Genomic DNA, 18,727 nt, shown 5'->3' on the forward strand with positions numbered 1-18,727 from the left:
CCTGGTCAGGGTGCTGATGGGAGCAGGGGGTGGACAGAGCCATGCCGAGAGCTGCTCATGCTAGGTGAGGGTCGCACCTGCTAGGTGAGGGTCACACCTGGTGGCGCTCATCTTTGCTGATGCTCACTGCTCTCTGGAGGCCCAAGGGCTCCTCCGTGAGCACCCTAAGCAGAAGCCCTCCCCAAACCATCAGGCCTAGAGGGCAGTGTCTCCTTACAAGCAGCTCCTGGGCCACCGGGATTGCCACTCTAACAACACGGCCCTGTTTCCCAGCTACATCTTAGAAAGTGCCCTCCACTGCCTCCGGCCCCAGTGGGAACTTGGCTTCTCCAGCACACCCCAGCCTCATGCCTCCTCCCTTGGATTGGAAGGTGGGATGGACACCTCCCTCTCCACCGCCCATCCATCCCCTCCTGAGTCCCCTCAGCTTGGTCTCCAGGTGGATGCTGCACTCACTGCCAGGAGCCTCGGCTCCTCCGCCCCAACATGCCCAGAGGCCTGCCAACACCCACCGTGGCTCAGCCCCTTCCCTCTCTGACTAGAGCGCCCTCGTCGTCCCGCTCCCCACTTGTGGCACTTCTGCCACTCTGGACTTGCGCCCCAGGCCCATGTCCTCTCCGTGCCCAGCTCAGACTGCTTGGCCCTTCGTGTCCGCCTCTCTTTGGAGCTGAAGAGCTAGGGTGCCGTCCCGTACACCTGCGTGGGCAATCCCTTTCCCTGGTCTAACACACCCTGACTCCCACCCCGTCTGCACCCACAGCACCTGCACGGGAGCTCGCTCTCCTACACTCCAACAAACACCCAGACCCTCTGCCCCCTACCTGGACCCCAGGGCACTGGCACTCAGCAGGTGACCTGCCCCAAGCCTTCAGGCGCAGATGCCCGCTGCTCCCTGCCCACCCCAGCCCCCTCTGTCCCCGCTCTAGGCTAAGGCCACAGCCCCATCTCCAGGCAGGAGTCACCCCTTCCCATCTGCTTTGGAAACTTAAACCATGAGTCCACCTCACCCTCTCCTGGACGCCTCCCAGCCACAACCCAACACTACAGACTCCTGCCTGTTTAGACGATCCCATCTACGGAGCCCCCATCTCACTGACCTGCAGTCTCCCCTCGTCGTGCAAGCTATTTCTGCTTACTGTTTACACGTCCCCCCTCCCGCTTCTGCTTCCTTCCACCCAGGGACCCACATGATGGCCCCTACCAGCATAACTGCTTTAGCTGAGATCTAGATGGCTTCCTTTTAAAAAAAAAAAATTGATTTTTATTTGAAAGGCAGAGACAGATGGGGAGAGATCTCCAGTCTGTTGGTTCACTCCTCAAGTTCCCACAACAATCATAGTTGGGTGAGGATAAAGCCAGGAGTCTGGAACTCAACCCACGTCTCCCGCATGGGTGGCAGGGACATCATCTGCTGCCTCCCAGGCACATCAGCATGAGGCTGGAGTGGAAGCAGAGGCACTGTGAGACGGGATGCAGGCATCTCAGCTTGTAGCTTAACCCACCATACCACAATGCCACCTGCTTAGCTTTCTGAAGTTAAAATAAACTCCTATTTTAAAATCTCCTGGCCGGCGCCGCGGCTCACTGGGCTAATCCTCCACCTTGCGGTGCTGGCACACTGGGTTCTAGCCCTGGTCGGGGCGCCAGATTCTGTCCCGGTTGCCCCTCTTCCAGGCCAGCTCTCTGCTGTGGCCAGGGAGTGCAGTGGAGGATGGCCCAAGTGCTTGGGCCCTGCACCCCATGGGAGACCAGGAGAAGTACCTGGCTCCTGCCATCGGATCAGCGCGGTGCGCCGGCCGCAGCACGCCGGCCGCGGCAGCCATTGGAGGGTGAACCAACGGCAAAGGAAGACCTTTCTCTCTGTCTCTCTCTCTCACTGTCCACTCTGCCTGTCAAAAAATAAAATAAAATCTCCTAAATATGAAAATCCAAAACTCTTTTCTACCCATCCACGACCTGCCCCCCCCCATAACACACACACATGATGCACACACAGGCACATACACACAATGCACAACCCACTGTTCCTTTCTATGTGTCTTTCCAGAGATACTGTAATCAAATGCAAGCACATAAAACATTCTTATTACCTTTATTGCATAAATGGTAACAAACAACTCTTACTGTTTTTACACCTTGCCTTTCTGCATCAATAATGTATCTAAAAAACTTGGATATCGCTTCAGTTTCCTTATTGAGTCTCATGCTATTCCTTTTGATAGAGCTGCACGATTTATTTAATTAATCCTATATTGCTGGGCATTCATGTACATCCAATCTTTTGCCATTATAAATAATACCACAATGGATAATCTCAAATATGTCATTTTTCATGTGCACAAATGTATCAATCAGTAGGATATAGTTCCAAAAGGAGATGATCTGAATTAAAAATCAGTGCACTGGGAGTTTTGCTAGATGGTGCTAATTTGCCTCCTGAGTTGTTAAACCATGTACTACCTGCCTCCCCCAACAATGCCTAAAATGCCTGGTTCCCCACAAGAACACCAACAGAGAGGTAGCAAACCGTTGGGTTTTTATTAATCTCAGAGGTGAAAAATGGTAGTTTTTTAAAAAGTTATTTATTTGGGTTGGAGAAAGAAGGGGGCAAGCGCGCGCGTGCGCACACACACACACACACACATAAGCAGGGAGAGAGAGAGAGCTTCCATCCACTAGTTCATTCTCTAAATCCAATTGCCTGCAACAGCTGGTGCTGGCTGGAGGCCAAAGCTGGGTGCTGGGAGCTGGGAGCTGAGAGCTGGGAACTCAACCCAAGTCTCCCGTGTCGGGGGCAGGAACCCAGTGACCTGAGCCAGCACCTGCTGTCCTCTAGAGTCTGTGTTAGCAGGAGGCCGGTATCAAGAGCCAGAGCTCTAAGCTGAATCCAGGTGCGCTGATGTGAGAGGTGGGCGTCCCACCCAGCACATAACTGCAAGGCTAAGGGCCCATCCCCCAAGTGCAGCTTTGCTTTGTTTCTCGATGAACCCGTCCTAGCCCTTGTCCACATGTGGAAGGTCCATCTATTTCCTTTCCTTGGCCCATATCTCCTTCCCTTTTCTCCACCAGGGTTTGGATGGATTTGTAGGAATTCTTCACTTATTCTGGTGGTTGATCCTTCGATTATGCTGTGGTTGATAATATTTTTGCCCAATGTGTCATTGGTCTTTTTGATTTTACTTACGTTGTTTTGGTCACATCAGTCTGTGGTCAAATTTTTCGGTCTTTTCTTTGGAGGCTTTGAGTCCTAGAAATGCCCTCCTCACTCGAAAGCCACAAAGCATAATTCAAAGTCTGTCCCGCCGGTGTCTTTTATGGTTTCCTTGAATCTATTTGCATCATTCATCCATTCGAAGTGGATCCTTTGACAAGGAAGGAGCTGTGCAGCCAACATCATGTTTCCCTCCTTGGGTTCTGCAACTCTGTGCTCTCCTCCTCCTTCCCATCAGTGCCGCAGTCTTCCACTCCTCTTCTACTTTACCCTCATACGCCGGAGCTCAGCACCAGAGTCATCAGGGAAGTCTCCTCTTCCCTCTCTCTCCATGAATCTCACCCACTCCCAAGGACTCAATACCAGGACTTCCAAATGCACTGCTCCTGTGAGCTCTAGACTCTTGCTTGGATGAGCATCTTAAATGAAACATGTCCAAATTTGACCTTATCAAATCTGTACCTCTCCAGGCCTTCCCAGGGCAGACAATGGCACCAGCAGGAGGACTTAAGATCTATTTGAAAGGCACAGTTACAGAGGGAGAGAGAGGGAGAAGCAGAGAGAGAGAGAGAGAGAGAGATCCTCCACCCACTTCTCTCCCCAAATGTCCACAACAGCCAGGGCTTGGCCAGACCAAAGCCAGGAGCCAGGAACTTCCTCTGGGTCTCCCACGTGTACAAAGGGGTCCAAGTGCTAGGCCATCTTCTACTGATTTCCCAGGGGCACTAGCAAGGAGCTGGACCAGAAGTGGAACATCTGGGACTCAAATTAATGTCCACAAGGGGATGCTAGCATCACAGGTGGTGGCTTTCCCCACTGCACCACAAGGCCGGCCCAGAGAGAAGTAACTTTATTGCTCTTTAACACAGGAGGATGACAGGTTGACAGCAACGATATAGTTAATTATACAAGGTAATTCAAGAGGTTTGTGGAAAATGGAATTAAAAGATTATTTTGCACAAAATATTTTAATTCTATTTTCTATGAGCTTTTTGAAGTACTCTCATATATTTCAAAATAGTTAGTAGAGAGGACTTTTAATATTCTCAGCACAAACAAGCGATTTGAAGTGATGGGTACTCTTGTTATCCTTGTGTGATCATTACACATTGTACACAAGTATTGAAACGTCATCCTGTGCCCCCTATGTAAGTCCAATTACTATGTCTCCATGGGAAAAAATGTTGTAAAAAAGGATTGAAAGTAAAAGAAAGTGGCACCACCCCCCACACTAGGAACAGGCTCATGCTCAGAGCCCAGTGTCACCCATCAAGCCATCACTCTCTCCCTTTCACTGTCAATACCTACAGCTTTATTTCCAAAACACATCTCAGATCCTTCTGCTTCTTCCCGCCTGCTCTACCTCTACCGTAACCTAGGACCCCAGCAGCCCCCACGAGGGCGATGACCACACCCTCCTGGCTGGTCTCCCAGCATTCACTCTTGCCACCGAGAGCTTTGAAAACAGCAAACTTGATCGTGCTATTCCATCTCCCTCGATCTCTACTCTGTCTCTCCCTGTTACACCCACACACACACACCTTCAGTGATTCTTGGGAAAAATCCTGACAGCTTTAGCAGTCAGAATTAAAAGCCATGCACATGGCACATGGCCTCCACCCCCTGCCAGGAAGACAGCAATGAAGGGACATTGGCAGCACGGCTGAAGGGACGAATAGGCACTTGTTGGTGACACCCAGGGCAGAGCTGCGGCTAAGCACCAGGGGCCAGCAGAGGCTCCTCTCCATGGTCCCAGCGTTACTTCTGGTGACAACAACAACGAACCCGCAATGCAGCTGGCTTTTCCCAGTGCCGGCTTTGCATACTCTTGGGTTAGATTCCCCCAAAGCAGAGTCTGTGACAGGGCTTCCTATGAAAAGAGAGGGGTGGAGCTGAGCGAGGCGTGGTCTCAGCTGGGCCTCGCTACAGTCAGCTCCGTGGTGAAGGCCCCTTGAGAAAAGGGACTCTGCTCCTGGACACCCCTGGCACCCCCTGCTCAGGGTTCCCACCTGGCAGCGGCCAAGTCCCTGAGAAGGGCGGCTGTGAGTAGTTAGCAGCTGCCACCAGCAGCCGGACGACAGGCACCCCAGCCTGCTAGAGAGGCTGGGGCCCCAACAGACTCCAAGACGCACCCCTCCTTGGATTCTCAGAGCACCCGGGAGGCAGGCGATGCCCGCCCATTGCACGGGAAGCAGACATCCCTTGCACAGGGACATCTGGCCCCTGCTGGGCATGGCAGCCCTGGACTCTGGATCCTGCCAGCTGGGGCCGGAGCCCACTTGTTTTCTCCTTCACCTCATTCCAGGAAGAAGCGGACTCTTCCTGGATCACATAACCAGGAACTAGCAATCCCGGCAAGCCCTGGACAGGATCTGCTCTCACTGGGGGAAGGGCCATCTGCCCCAGGCACCCCGCCTCCAGGTGCTGCTGATGGGCTGCAGCCCTGGCAAGTGGGGCAGAAAATCGTCCCGGGGCGGGGTGGGGGTGTGTGGCAATGCATGAGGGCTAATGGGAGCTGTGCAAGGGATTTTGAGGAGGCCTGCAAAAGCCACACTGTGAAGCATGTACTTGCAAAAGAGACCTGAAGTCCCTAAGCGCAGGTTTGAAAGCTTTTTAAAAAGGCACACATTTCCAAGTCAAGAAGAGGCTGTTTGGGGGAAGTGCTCCATTAAGGGGGCCTTGCGGCGCAGCAGGTGAAGCCACTGCTGGAGGCGCCCCCTCCCACATCGGAGTGCTGCTTCAAGGCCCGGCACCTCTGCTTGCAATACAGCTTCCTGCCAACATATCTGGGGGTGGGGGTGAGGTGGGCAGGGGGCAGCGGGTGATGCTGGAAGTGCTTGAGTGCTCCCCTGGGATGGACTCTTGGGCTCCTGACCCAGCCCCAGCTGTTGGGGATGTTTGGGGAGTGAACCAGTAAATGGAAGTGCTGTGTGTGTATGTGTGTGTGGCTCTGCATTCAAGCAGGTGAAAATAAGTAGACTTTGTCTTCAAGGGAGCGGGTTTGTAACATGATAAAACAGAATATTCTGAACACAAATGCTTTCCAGAAATGGCTCCCCACTCCTAACCAGATCTTGTACACAGTAGATGTCCAACAAGCACTGCAAACGAGCAAGCTTTGCATTTAACCATATTTACAGTGTTCTCGTGGAGAGCTGATCCTATGAATGCTGCATGGGCTGTGGGGCCTTCCTTGCACCCACACGGCCACATATTTATGTCAATCCTTCAGGAGCTGGGACAAGCTGCTCCCTGCAGTCAGTGAGCAGACACCGTGAGAGGCACGCATGTGTGTGTGCAGGTGTGAGTTTAAGCAGGCACAGGGGAAGACGGGGAGGAAACACACAGACGTTTTCCATTAGAGACTTAGAATCCGGCAGAGTCCCACCAAGCCAAGGGAGCTATAGGAAATGGAAGAATTTAAGTCCTTTCTCATCAAAATCAGCATGAATTACATCCATGTGTTTTCCACATGCGGTAGTTTGTGCGTTGCAGGCCCTGCTGTCGTGAGGTACAGTCTCTTTCCCCGTGACTGGCTTGATCAACGGACTGAGCCGCAAGAATCATCTGCAGGTCCAAACCTAAACCTCAGGAGGTCTTGCAGCTCTGCAACCCTTCTCCCGCCACGTGAACAGGCTGAGGCCGGCCTGCTGGAGGGGGAGAGACCAAGTGGAGCAGGACAAGCGCCCCACCCCCAACCCACCACGCTGACTCCTGTGATCCTAGCCTGGACCAGAAGAGCCACCTAGCTGAACCCAGCCATACTGCCAACCCCTGGGATCATGAACTAGGTAAGCATCTGTTGCTCTCCACCCCGACATTCTAAGGTATTTGTTATGCAGCGAAAACTCACTGACACACTACAGGAAGTCTCCATTGCAGCTGTACAACTCACTCCCATGAAGATGCCATCTGGTAGACCTGAGAATCCTGATGTCAACTGCATAAAGCCCTAAATTAGGAGGACCCTTTCCTGGGTGACAGAAGACTGGGAAGGACCCTCAGGAAGTCCAACCACCTGGTTCCATTGTCAGGAAAACTGGATTTCAGAGCAGAGAAGGGATCACACTCACTCATGGCGCAGATATTTTCTGAGTGTCTGTTTTGTGCCAGATACTGGGCTCCCCTGGGCCACGCAGCAGTGGATATGAGACTAGAATCTTCTCTCATGGAGGTCACGGTCTAGCGTGGAAGTCAGACATTAGCCAAGATAGATATGTGGAAAACGACAGTAACTAATGCCAGGGATTCAAACAGCCAGGTGGCATCAGAGAGAATCAGGGGAGGGGACCTCATCAGATTGGGAGGGTCACCTTCGAGGGAGGGGACATTCAGGCTGAAGCAGGGTGGCAGCAGCGTTTGGTGGGAATGGGGCCCTGCACAGGCAGGGCAAGGTGAGGCTGTGCAGCGTCTCTGAGCCCCAGCCACACAGCTGTGAGCCACCTGGGCTGTCGGCCAGCAGCCCTCAGCCTCAGTTCCACCCAAACAACCACTGAGAAGGCACTTTGAGATCTGAGAAGCTGTGGGAGAGCAGCCGAGAAAGTTGCCGTGCGTGGCTTGGCAGGGGCTTGGTTTGTCCTGGGTCTCCTCTCCCAGGACCACACTCCTCTCTGCCTAAGCCCACAGAGGCCACTGGGTCCCACTTTCCAATAGAGCCTAAGCCAGCACTGACCACACCGCAGGACGGCTCAGGCCGCCAGCACTCCCCGCGCTGACACAGTGCATTGCAGGTTGTGGGAGGGCCCGGGTGGATACTCAGGGGTAGGTCTGTGCTTGAGGCAACCCCATGTCCAGGTTGATTACGGACCATTGAGCCACTTCAGAGTGGGCTACCAAAATGACAACCCACAGGGCTGGTGCTGTGGTACAGGGGGGTCAAGCCACTGCCTACAACACCGGCATCTCATATGGGCGCCGGTTCAAGACTCAGATGTTCCACTTCTGATCTAGCTCCCTGCTAATGCACCTGGGAAAGCAGCAAAAGATGGCCCAAGTGCGTGGGCCACTGCCACTCATGTGGGAGACCTGGAAGAAGCTCCTGGCTCCTGGATTCAGCTTGGCACAGCCCTGACCGTTGCAGTTTTTTGGGGAATTAACCAGCACATGGAAGATCTCTCTCTCTCTCTCTCTCTCTCTAACTCTGCCTTTCAAATAAATTTTTTAAAAAAATGACCACCTGCCGGACCTGAGCCCGTCTTGCTGGCTGACACAGCCAGAGGCACACGAAGGCAGCTCTGCAGCAACAGCAGTACGGCGTGCACACAGGGACTGGCCAGTGACGAGCGTGCTGGCAGCCCCAGCGCAGGGACCCTCACACGGCCGGGGACAGGGAGCAGCCACGTAGCAGAGCTTCCGTGCACCCCTGGCCCCGAGACTGCAGCATCTTCTGCGCTGGCCACGCTCCGCGAGGCCCCGGCCACACATTACTCACCTATGGCCTGTCACAGAGCAAGGCATGTAAACACCTGTGAGGGTTCTCGCTGGCATCACGTTGTGCAGTGAGGACCCTACCCTGGCCCTCAACCAGAAGGTAGAACCCTCCCCTGGCCCTCGGCCCCCGCAGTGAGGACCCCCTGAGGTATCACGGTCTACACTGAGGAAGCTCCCAGCTCAGAGAAATGAACTCTGCAGAGAGCAGGGTCAGTAGAAAACCCGATTCCCACCGGTATCTGTGCATGCCTGGGCATGGGGACCTCACAGGCAGCCTCTGCTCTCCTCCCTTGGTGCCCTGTCCGCTGCCCTCCCAGGGCCGTGCCCTGCTCCAGGTGGGCAGGAGAGCCCTGCGTGACTGTAGGGAGCGCGTCTCTGTGGGGGCTGCACAGCGGCAAGAGGCAGGTGACACGGGACACCTCAGCTCACTGCTGCTGAAAACCTCCCTCTGAGCCTGGGGAACACAGGCCAGGCGTTTCCAGCTCCATGGGGGTCACTGATGTCCACTCCAAGCCAGAGAACACTGTAGCTCCACTTTGATCGTCCCTTTCAAGGGCACTCAACTGGGAATCGTGACCGCTGTGACGGAGGACAGTCATGGGCTGTGCCCGCCCCCCTCACTCCAGGAGCAGCCCGGCTTCAACCAGCCCCACGCTTAGCCCCCGGCCTGGGGAGGACAGGGCACCCACCTGGCTGGTTGACAGGAGTTCTGGGTTGCCGTCACTCATCCCCACGTAGGCACTGTCACCATCAAACTAGAACAGAGAGAGAGAGAGAGAAGCAGCTCTGATTAAACTGTTCCTGAAGCGGCACCAGGAAAAGCCACTGCAGGAGGTCAGGGTACCGAGGGCACTGGGAGGGAGGGGCTGTGGGCCCGCAGAGGCCAAGGTCGGAGCCCAGGACGCCCCAGGCCCCATTTTAGCAGGGCTTCTTCTAGGGTGGAAGGTGTAGCCCCTGTTCTGGGAGCCCCGAGGGCTTGAGCTGCATTGTTACTCATACTTAGAACAAAGTGTGCTCTCTACACAGGCAGGCTGCCTCATCAGGTACTGAAACTCCCATCCCCCAGAAGTATGCAAACATCTCCCATGGCCAAAATGATGTTCAGGGACTGGACTCCCGCATGCTGGGGAACACTGAGATCTCCAAGCCCGAGGTCCCGAGAGTCTACCCCAGCCATGCCATCCGGCTGTTACCATCCTAAATGGCTGTACCTATGCAGCCACCCCATCTTCGTCCCTCAGGGCACCCTGGCCATGTGCAGGGAGTGCTGTGATAGGAACCACCAGCAAGAATTACAATCCTGTGTTCAGAGAAGCAGGTGTAGAGAGAAACGTGGGCTCCGAGGCCACGGGCTCCTTCTGTGTCCTGATGTGTGGTCTGAGCTAGTGTGCAAACACTGGAGGCTCCTCATCTGCCCAGTGGGGGTGACAGCAGTGGGCCCCCTGCTGTAAACTCCTGCAGTGGACAGCACTGGACTCTTGGGTGTCTCGGGCAGCAGTCCCCAGACACATGGCATCAGGCAAGGGCTCACCGCATGTGGTCCTTCAGGGGGAGAAATCTGTAGGGTGAGAGGGAAGCAAGACAGGGCAGTGGCCAGAGCGAAGTAAGGATGCAGATTGTGCTGGACACTTGCTTTGGCCCTGTCCCTCGGACACCCTGGGACATGCATTGCTATGCAGAGCTAGTCAGGCCTTGAAACTAAAGGCAAGGAGGCCCTGCAGGCCAGGCAGGCTGGTCATGGGCTGTGGGCCACCCCACATTTGGTGAAGAACAGCCCTCGGAGAATGACACTGGCTGCCAGCCACCAGCAGGCAGCGCTCACGGCGGGAGGCAGATGGCTTGAGCCAGCGGGTCCAGAGTGGGACACCAGCAGCAGTCACTTTACTTTAATTACACAACTGATAGGCACAAGGTGCAAAATTCCAAAACTATGGAAAGCAACACTGCCCAGCCCATCTGCTGCCCTCCCTGGAGACTCCCAGGTCCCCCAGCTTTCCAAATCCCTTCGGAGGTGGTCTACATCATGCGAGCGGGCTCTGAAAGGTAAGTTCATGTCCATGCAAGATACAGAAATCGATGCATGGATTTTCCATTCCCGTGTTTGCCACGTCCTGAAGTCATCTCTTTCACACCGACGACAGCACACTAGACACACTACTTGCACTAGAGTGCTCTCTTTGTAACACGCTTCGGGAAGGGTTTCACATCTTTCTTCCGGGACCCGGCAGTCCACAGATGTAGCCAACATATGTGAGCAGTCGAGCTCCCGGGCAGCTGAGTGGTTTCCAGCCTCCACTACTCCAACATTGCTCCCAGAAGGTTCTGTACCTTCGTCAGCTAGCGTGGCCTGATTGATCTGCCGGGCTCACTGTGTGAGTAGATTTTCTGCTGGACCACTCAGACGTGTTTTTGCGATTGACAGCCATCACCATGGGGAGGGACCTTGCGTAGGTTTTAAACATCCTCACTCCCACAGCCGTACTTGAGGGCTTGGCTCACACCCTGCCCGCAGAGAGACTTCACTCAACAAGCACCTTGGAGGCAGCCCCTACCCCCCCCCCACCCCGCTCTGAGAACCACCTGCCCCTGCCTGCCGTGCCCACGCTGAGCCCTGCACTGCCTCACTTCACTTGTTGTGCTACAGCCCCTTTTGCCTTGTGGCATGCTCAAGAATTTACTTTTTTTAATAGAATTAAATTTGTTAAAGATTTATTTATTTATTTGAGAGGCAGAGTTTCAGAGAGGCAGAGGCAGAGAGACAGAGAGGTCTTCCATCCACTGGTTCACTCCCCAGTTGGCTTCAATGGCCAGAGTTGGGTCAATCTGAAGCCAGGAGCCAGGAGCTTCTTCTGGGTCTCCCATACGGGTATAGGGGCCTAAGGACTTGGCCCATCTTCCACTGCTTTCCCAGGCCACAGCAGAGAGCAGGATCAGAAGTGGGGCAGCCGGGACTGGAGCCGGCACCCGTATGGAACGCCACAGCGCCAGCCCCAATAATCTACTTATTAACCATTTTCATTGCCTGCAGTTGGAGTCCTCCTGCTGAAATGAAGGATCCTGGAGTCAAGGATCGGGTGGATCCATCCATGGATGCCTCCCAGCTCCTAAAATAGTGCCTGACCCAGAGTAGATAGTCAAGAAATGTTTGCAGGGACTGGCGCTGTGGCGTGGCAGGTAAAGCCTCCACCTGCAGTGCCAGCATCCCATAGGGGCTCTGGTTCGAGTCCTTTCTGATCCAGCTCTCTGCTATGGCCTGGGAAAGCAGTAGAAGATGGCCCATTGGGCTTCTGCACCTGCATGGGAGACCCAAAAGAAACACCTGGCTCCTGGCTTAGGATTGGCGCAGCTCTGGCCATTGCGATCATCTGGGGAGTGAACCAGCGAATGGAAGACCTCGCTCTCTTTCTGCGAACCAGCGAATGAAGACCTCTATCTCTTTCTGCCTCTGCCTCTAACTGCCTTTCAAGTAAATAAATAAATCTTTAAAAAAAAATGTTTGCCGAACAAATGAATGATTGAATGAAGACGTCACTACAACATTCACATTCTCTCTCTCTCTCTCTCTCTCTATATATATATATATACACATATATTTTGGACAGGCAGAGTTAGATAGACAGTGAGAGAGAGAGAGACAGAGAGAAAGGTCTTCCTTCCGTTGGTTCACCCCCCAAATGGCCACCACAGCCGGCGCACTGCGCCAATCCAAAGCCAGAAGCCAGGTGTTTTCTCCTGGTCTCCCATGCGAGTGCAGGGCCCAAGCACTTGGGCCATCCTCCACTGCCTTCCCGGGCCACTGCAGAGAGCTGGACTGGAAGAGGAGCAACCAGGAGAGAATCCGGCGCTCCAACTGGGACTAGAACCTGGGGTACCAGCACCGCAGGCAGAGGATTAGCCTAGTGAGCCGTGGTGTCGGCCTCTCTCTCTTTTTTTAAGATTTATTTTTATTTATTTGAAAGACAGAGTTACAGAGAGAGGTAGAGACAGAGAGAGAGGTCTTCCATCTTCTGGTTCACTCTGCAAATGGCTACAATGGCTACAGCTGAGGCGATCTGAAGCCAGGAGCCAGAAGCTTCTTCTGGGTCTCCTACATGGGTGCAGGGGCGCAAGGACTTGGACCATCCTCCGCCGCTTTCCCAGGTGCACTAGCAGGGACCTGAATCGGAAATGGAGCAGCCAGGACTCGAATCAGGGTCCATATGGGATCTTGGAGCGGCAGGCTGGGGCTTTTATCCTCCACATTGTCTCTTACCAAACCTGTCTTCCTGTGTTGGTTCTACCCAAGTGCCTCCTTGACATAGGGAGGAACTGAGTTCCTTGGTGACTGCTGTGTTGCCCAAAGATAAGGACAATGCCATACCTGGTGTGGACGCTGATCCCAAATGCAAGGCTCCACCCACCATACTGCACCCGGAGCTAATGCTGCAAGACCCTGCTTAGGGGCCACCTCCTCTGAGAGGCCCACCATGCTATGGCCTCCCCTGGCTGCCTCTCTTACAACAGACTCTCTCCACATTTGTCATCTGTCCCAGAATGGCAGCAATGTAGATGCTAGAATGTGTCCCGGTCACTCTGAATGCCCCAGCACCTGGCACAGGCATTAGGAGCAGAGCTGTGAATGGGGCTGGGTGGGGGACCTTGAAACAAAAGCTCCTGGCTATGGTAGATGTCACCATGGCCACTGAGGACTTGGATAAAAGAAAAATTTTTTAAAAAATGATAAATGATTTATACATATATTCTAACAGAAAGAATAATTGGAAATGGAGAGGGACTAAGTTTAATGAGATATCTGAAATATAAAGCAACATTTCTTAAACTATGATATTGGTTAAAAATAGGACTATGTATCAAAGGAGCAGAGGGAACAATGATCTGCCAAACCTTGGTGACAGCCATCATTTCCCAAATGTTGGCTGGGACAGGGCCACCATGAAGGCAGGGGCCACTGTCTACGTAGTCTGCTGATGTGCAAAGCGGGCAATCAATGCACATTTGGTGAATGAACAAACATCTCACTGAGCAAAATGCTTCCCGTAAAATACTTCAATTAATCCTCACAACAGAGCAATGAGGAAAGCATTCGTTTCCCTGAGTCAAAGCAAGGAGACTGGTCAGGGGTAGGCATTTAGCCTAGCGGTGAAGACGTCCGTGTCTCACATCAGAGATCCGGGTCTGCCTGATTTCAGCTTCTTGCTAATGCACACCCTGGGAGGCAGCAGGTGATGGCTCTAGTTATTGGGTTCCTGCCACCCGCATAGGAGACCAGGATGGAGTTCCCGGTTGCCAATTTCAGCTCAGCCCAGTCCTAGCCTTGGAGATATTTGGGGATGAACCAGTGGATAGGATCCGTCTGCTTGCCTGCCTGCCTCCCCCCCAACCCCGCCGCCTTCTGTCTCTCAAACAAATTAATTAATAATAACAATAAATGAAAAGCAAGGAAACAGGTGTAGAGAGGATAAGTAGGGACTCCAGGGTCATTTATTTTCTTTTGCTCGGTTTTTCCCATGGGGCTGCAAGCTCCTTAATGGATCTTTCTCATAATGAACAATTAGCCCAGGGCCCGGCATCTAACAGGTGCTTGCTAAATGTGTGTTAGAGACCAGGGAGAAGCAGGAACTCCCCACACGGAGCAGTGGGCAATGGCCTTGGAGATGGGGGTGGGAAACCCTGGATTTTGCAGCAGGGAGTGTTGGGGGCAGGCATGGGGGAGGGGCAGTAGAGCCCATGAGGTCCCCAGAGCTTACTCATTCACTTGTCTGTTCAGCCAACATGGAGACAGCCGCTGCACGGCACAGCAAAGCTTGCTTCGGGCTCTCAAGGAGAACTTGAAAGGTCAGCATAGGTGTCCGGGGAGGGCCTGGGTCTGCCTGAGGTCTGTTGCCCTGGGGGCCTTGCATGGGGTCCTGGAGCAGGCCAAGCAGTCCTGTACAGAGCCCCACAGGCAGAAAGGGAGGCCCTGGCTCTGCCCACCTCTGCCAGGGCTCCACTATGCCAGAGCCCATGGAGGGAGGGAGAAGAGAGGGGTGTGTGAGGGGAGCCCTGAGGGCTCCTGGGTTTTGGGTTTCCAGGGCACTGAGGCACAGGGCTCACTCTTTCTTCCTCTCCTCCTACAAGACCTTCTAGGGGATGGACTTACAAGCCAAGGGGTCAGATCACAGAGCTGCCTTTGCCCTCAGACATAGCAAGGCCGCCTCCTCTTCGCGTGCACACCTGCACCGACCCCCACTAACGCAAAGGTACAGGACTACACAAGTGTGGAGTCAGGACTACACAAGTGTGGAGTCACATAGGCATCACAGACCTGAGCTGGTATGGACCCGTGTTGCATACTGCACAGCAGCTGAGACAGCACTTAACCACACACACACCACGTCCACAGGTGACACACGCCAACACCAACAGTGCAAGCTTCTGTGTGCACATCTCAGAGACCCTGCACGTGACTGGGTGCAAGAACCCACAGCAAGCACGTCTGGGAGAGACAGGTGAACTCGCACACCGTGCATCTGCAACCGCAGGAACGCAGCTCCAAACAGCCACTGCATATGTGTAGACGGATATGCAGAGGCACGTGAACTTCAATTCTGGGCAGATTTCACAGTGTTTCAGTCCCTTAGTCAAAGGTCTTTTTTCACCCACCCAACCTCTGCTTTGCTTTAAAATGTAGGGGGGATAAATGGAGAGGGAACAACAGCCTAAGAATTTCCATGAAATGCCAGGAGAACATCCTTGTACACTGACTGGAATAGATTAATTTCCCCCATTTCATATTCTAATTATAATTCCTTTTCCCACTGCCATCTTCAGTCCTCATTACAGCTGGAAGATTGTTCTGCAGAAGCCAGGCCTTCGTCTTCTCTTCCCAAGAGTTTTGTCATGGAAATGAGTTTTGGAATCAGAAAGAACCCATATTTTTGCAAATATCGAGTGTGTGGGGCTAACCCTTTCATGACAGCCACCAGGGACACAGCTCACAGAGGCTTGGACAGGGTCTGCCTCTCCCCACACTGTGTGGTCCCCTTAGGGACACATTCCTAGAACCCTCCCCACCCCAAATAAGCACATGTTTCCCCAAAGTATTTTCTTAATATTTAAGGAAATGTAGCAAATAGGTAGCCAAGGTAAAAAGCCTCGATCTTAGAGAATCAGATCCCAGCTCCATCTGTGCCACCTTGGACAGGTTTCTTAACTGCTCCAAGCCTGTTTCTTCATTCAATGACCCACAGAGTCACTGATTCTTGATGGGCACACTAAATACTTGTGGATGGACACATACAAGTGGATGGTGGATGGACAGAAGGAAGGGAAGGAGAGAGTAATAGATGGATGGTGAATGGATGGATGGATGGATGGATGATGGATAAGATGGATGATGGATGGATGGGTGAATGGACAGATTATGGATGGAATGGGATGGGATGGGATGGGATGGATGGCTGGATGATGGATGGGTGAATGGAGAATGGATGGATGGATAAATTAGTACTATCCAACAAAAACACAATTCAAGTCACAAATGTGAGTCATCTATTTAAATTTTAAACTTTCTGGTACCACAGTTTAAAAATTAGATATAGAAACAGGTGAAATTAGCTTCAATGACAGTTTAAGCCAATATGTTCACAATATTATGATTTCAACATGTTCTCAATATACAATTATTAATTATCAATAAAATGGCTATTTGGTGGTATGGGCGAATGGAGGGATGAAGATGGGTGGTTGGAATGTAGAGACTGGTTGGTTGGAATGAGGAGGGATGGATGGATGGATGGATGGGACAGGATGGCTGAATGAGGTTGAAGAGACAGGTGTATGAGAAGGCGAGAGGGACGGTGGGTAAGAGACAGACGCCTGGGACTGGTGTTTGGGATGCAAGGATGGATGTCTGGATGGGTGGTACCTGGTGGAGCGCACAGGTGGAATGGGTGGGAGGGACAGTTAGGTGTGTGGGTTTGTGGGCCTGGCATTTCCTCCTCACTCTATTTGCTCTTTCCCTGGACAATGTCACAGCTTCTCAGGGTCACATGTCACTCACTCTCAAATTCTCATCTTCAGCAAGTTGTCTCCAGATTCCACAGCTTCCCCTGGGGGCCTCCCTCATTTACCCAGGAGCACCTGAGATTCAGCACATCCCAAACCGGACTCTTGACCTATGAATACACTTGCTCTCTCCCCAGCACTCCCATCGTAAGAGAAGGTGTCACCACTCTCGCAGTGCCACCCCGGTACTCCTGGGTGACGGAACATGCCTTCTCTCCTCCATCCCCGACTCTGTCATCCACAAAAGCCTGCTGCTCATCTTCAAATCCAGGGCTAGCACCAGGGAGCCCTGGGCAAGCACTTCCCTCCTGGGGTCAAATCTGCATCACGTGGCCTCGCATCGGAGACTTCCGTGACAGCGCAGCCCGAGTCTCAGCCCCGACAGCAGCCCAGTGCTGCACCCTCCGGCGCCCTTGCCTTTGCTTGCTGCCCCGTCTCGAGCCTGCAACACCCTCCTCCTCCCTTTCTCCACCCGCTGAAACCCAACCCTTGCTAGGTCTACCTTTTTTTCCAGGCTTGCTTTTACATCTCCAGATTCTTGGGCCCAACCTGAAAGCCTCCATGTAAAACTCAGCTTTGGACTTAATTCACGTCTGTAATCCCTGAATCTGAGCGATGCCGTCACCACTCACTGGCTGGGTGGCCCTGGGTCTAACTTTTCTTTGCCTTAGCATCTCCGCCTGTCCAACAGTAATGGTGGTGACTGTTTTTCCTACCTCATGGCATTCTTGATGTCTGCTATCAGATATGAGTTAACTTCTGTAACACAGTGCTTGCCAATGTTAACTATTTCTGATGGATGCTTAGTGAGTATTTTCTTCTATTATTATCATATGCTAAGTTCATGTCCTCTTATCAGCCTCATCCCACCCTGTCTGGCAGGGGGCCTTGTCTCCCATGTCACTGAACAGTTCTCCCAACTTTCCCCACATCATGCCCATCACTCCCAGCCTGACTTCCTCTCCTTTAGCCTGAAGCTACTCCCTCCTCCACCCCTCCACCTCCATCCCGTCGCGCTCATAGCTTCTTCCCACTCTCTCTTGTACTGTCCTGGGCCTAAGCTACGATTCACACACACTGAAGCCAAGTGACAGCAGGCGGTGCTTCTGTTGTATCACACACAGAGGATCTGCCAAGCACCAAAGAACAGGCTCCCAGCGATAACTGGTTCCTGTGGCTCCCCTCTGGGGACTCACACACATGTCAACAAGTAATCACAAGGCACGGAAGAGTGGGGACCACAGGGACTCCGAGTCACAGCCGTCACTCACGGGCTGATCCCAGGCGAGTGTGTACTGTGTGCCAGACGCCAGGCCCGCTGTAAGGATCAGGGCACAGCACCTCCCCTCAAGCAGCCCGAGTCCTTTACAGGGGCTGTCAGCCAGGGCGAGAGAATAAAATCTCCTTAGTCTCCAAATCCGAGAAAGGAAAGCATGGGGCGGTGTTTGTGACCATAGCCCCAGGCTGCAAACAAGTAATCACAAAACCATCACAACTGGCCAGTGACAGCTGTGCAGTCCCCCAGCCTGTGGAGGTCAAGTGATCAAGGTAACAAACAGCCTTAGCCCAGGAGCCACACGTGCACTTCCGGGGACGCCAGTCCCAGACCCTCCTGCTCCTGAAAGGCCCTGGTCCCAGGACTCCGCACTCCCTGAAACCCTGCCAAGCTGAGCTCTTGCTTCACTTGCAAGCACTCGCTTTGCACCACGCGGAACTCAGCCTCTTGTTTCAGATATTACATGCTGGCCTCTTCTTTGACATATAAGACGAGGGCTAAGATGAGCTCATCACAGGTAAGTAGGAGCAAGGAAGAGAATCTGTCAAGAGAAGCATCCTGAAAATGACTTGGAAACCGGACGCACTCGAGGCAGCTGGGGAAAGAGCAGGAAGCAGGATGTCCAAGGCTCCTGTACCCGTGGGCCAGTGAGCAGCCACTGTCCCAGAGCTGCCCCTTGCCATCTCACAGGGTGCCCCTGGAAACCTCCAGGTTGCAGGACCAGATCTACTGCAGAGACGAGCAAAGTGAGGCTCGGGGTGCTG

General features: G+C 53.2%; 1 protein-coding gene across 17 annotated transcripts in view; it reads right to left on the minus strand.

The window, feature by feature from the left end:
• TOX2 (TOX high mobility group box family member 2) overlaps positions 1-18,727 on the minus strand; it is a 130,559-nt gene that overhangs the window by 70,130 nt on the left and 41,702 nt on the right. For 16 of the 17 annotated variants that reach the window (XM_089307981.1, XM_089307973.1, XM_051845030.3 and 13 more), the window contains one exon: positions 9,331-9,396. The exons of the other annotated variant lie outside the window; for it this stretch is intronic. In XM_089307981.1, the coding sequence (XP_089164107.1) occupies positions 9,331-9,396 (66 nt within the window). The remainder of the gene's footprint in view (positions 1-9,330; positions 9,397-18,727) is intronic. 17 annotated transcript variants of the gene reach the window in all.

The sequence above is a fragment of the Oryctolagus cuniculus genome, chromosome 11 (genome assembly GCF_051225735.1).
Source record: "Oryctolagus cuniculus isolate XC-2025 breed Fujian yellow rabbit chromosome 11, ASM5122573v1, whole genome shotgun sequence".
Lineage (NCBI taxonomy): Eukaryota > Metazoa > Chordata > Mammalia > Lagomorpha > Leporidae > Oryctolagus > Oryctolagus cuniculus.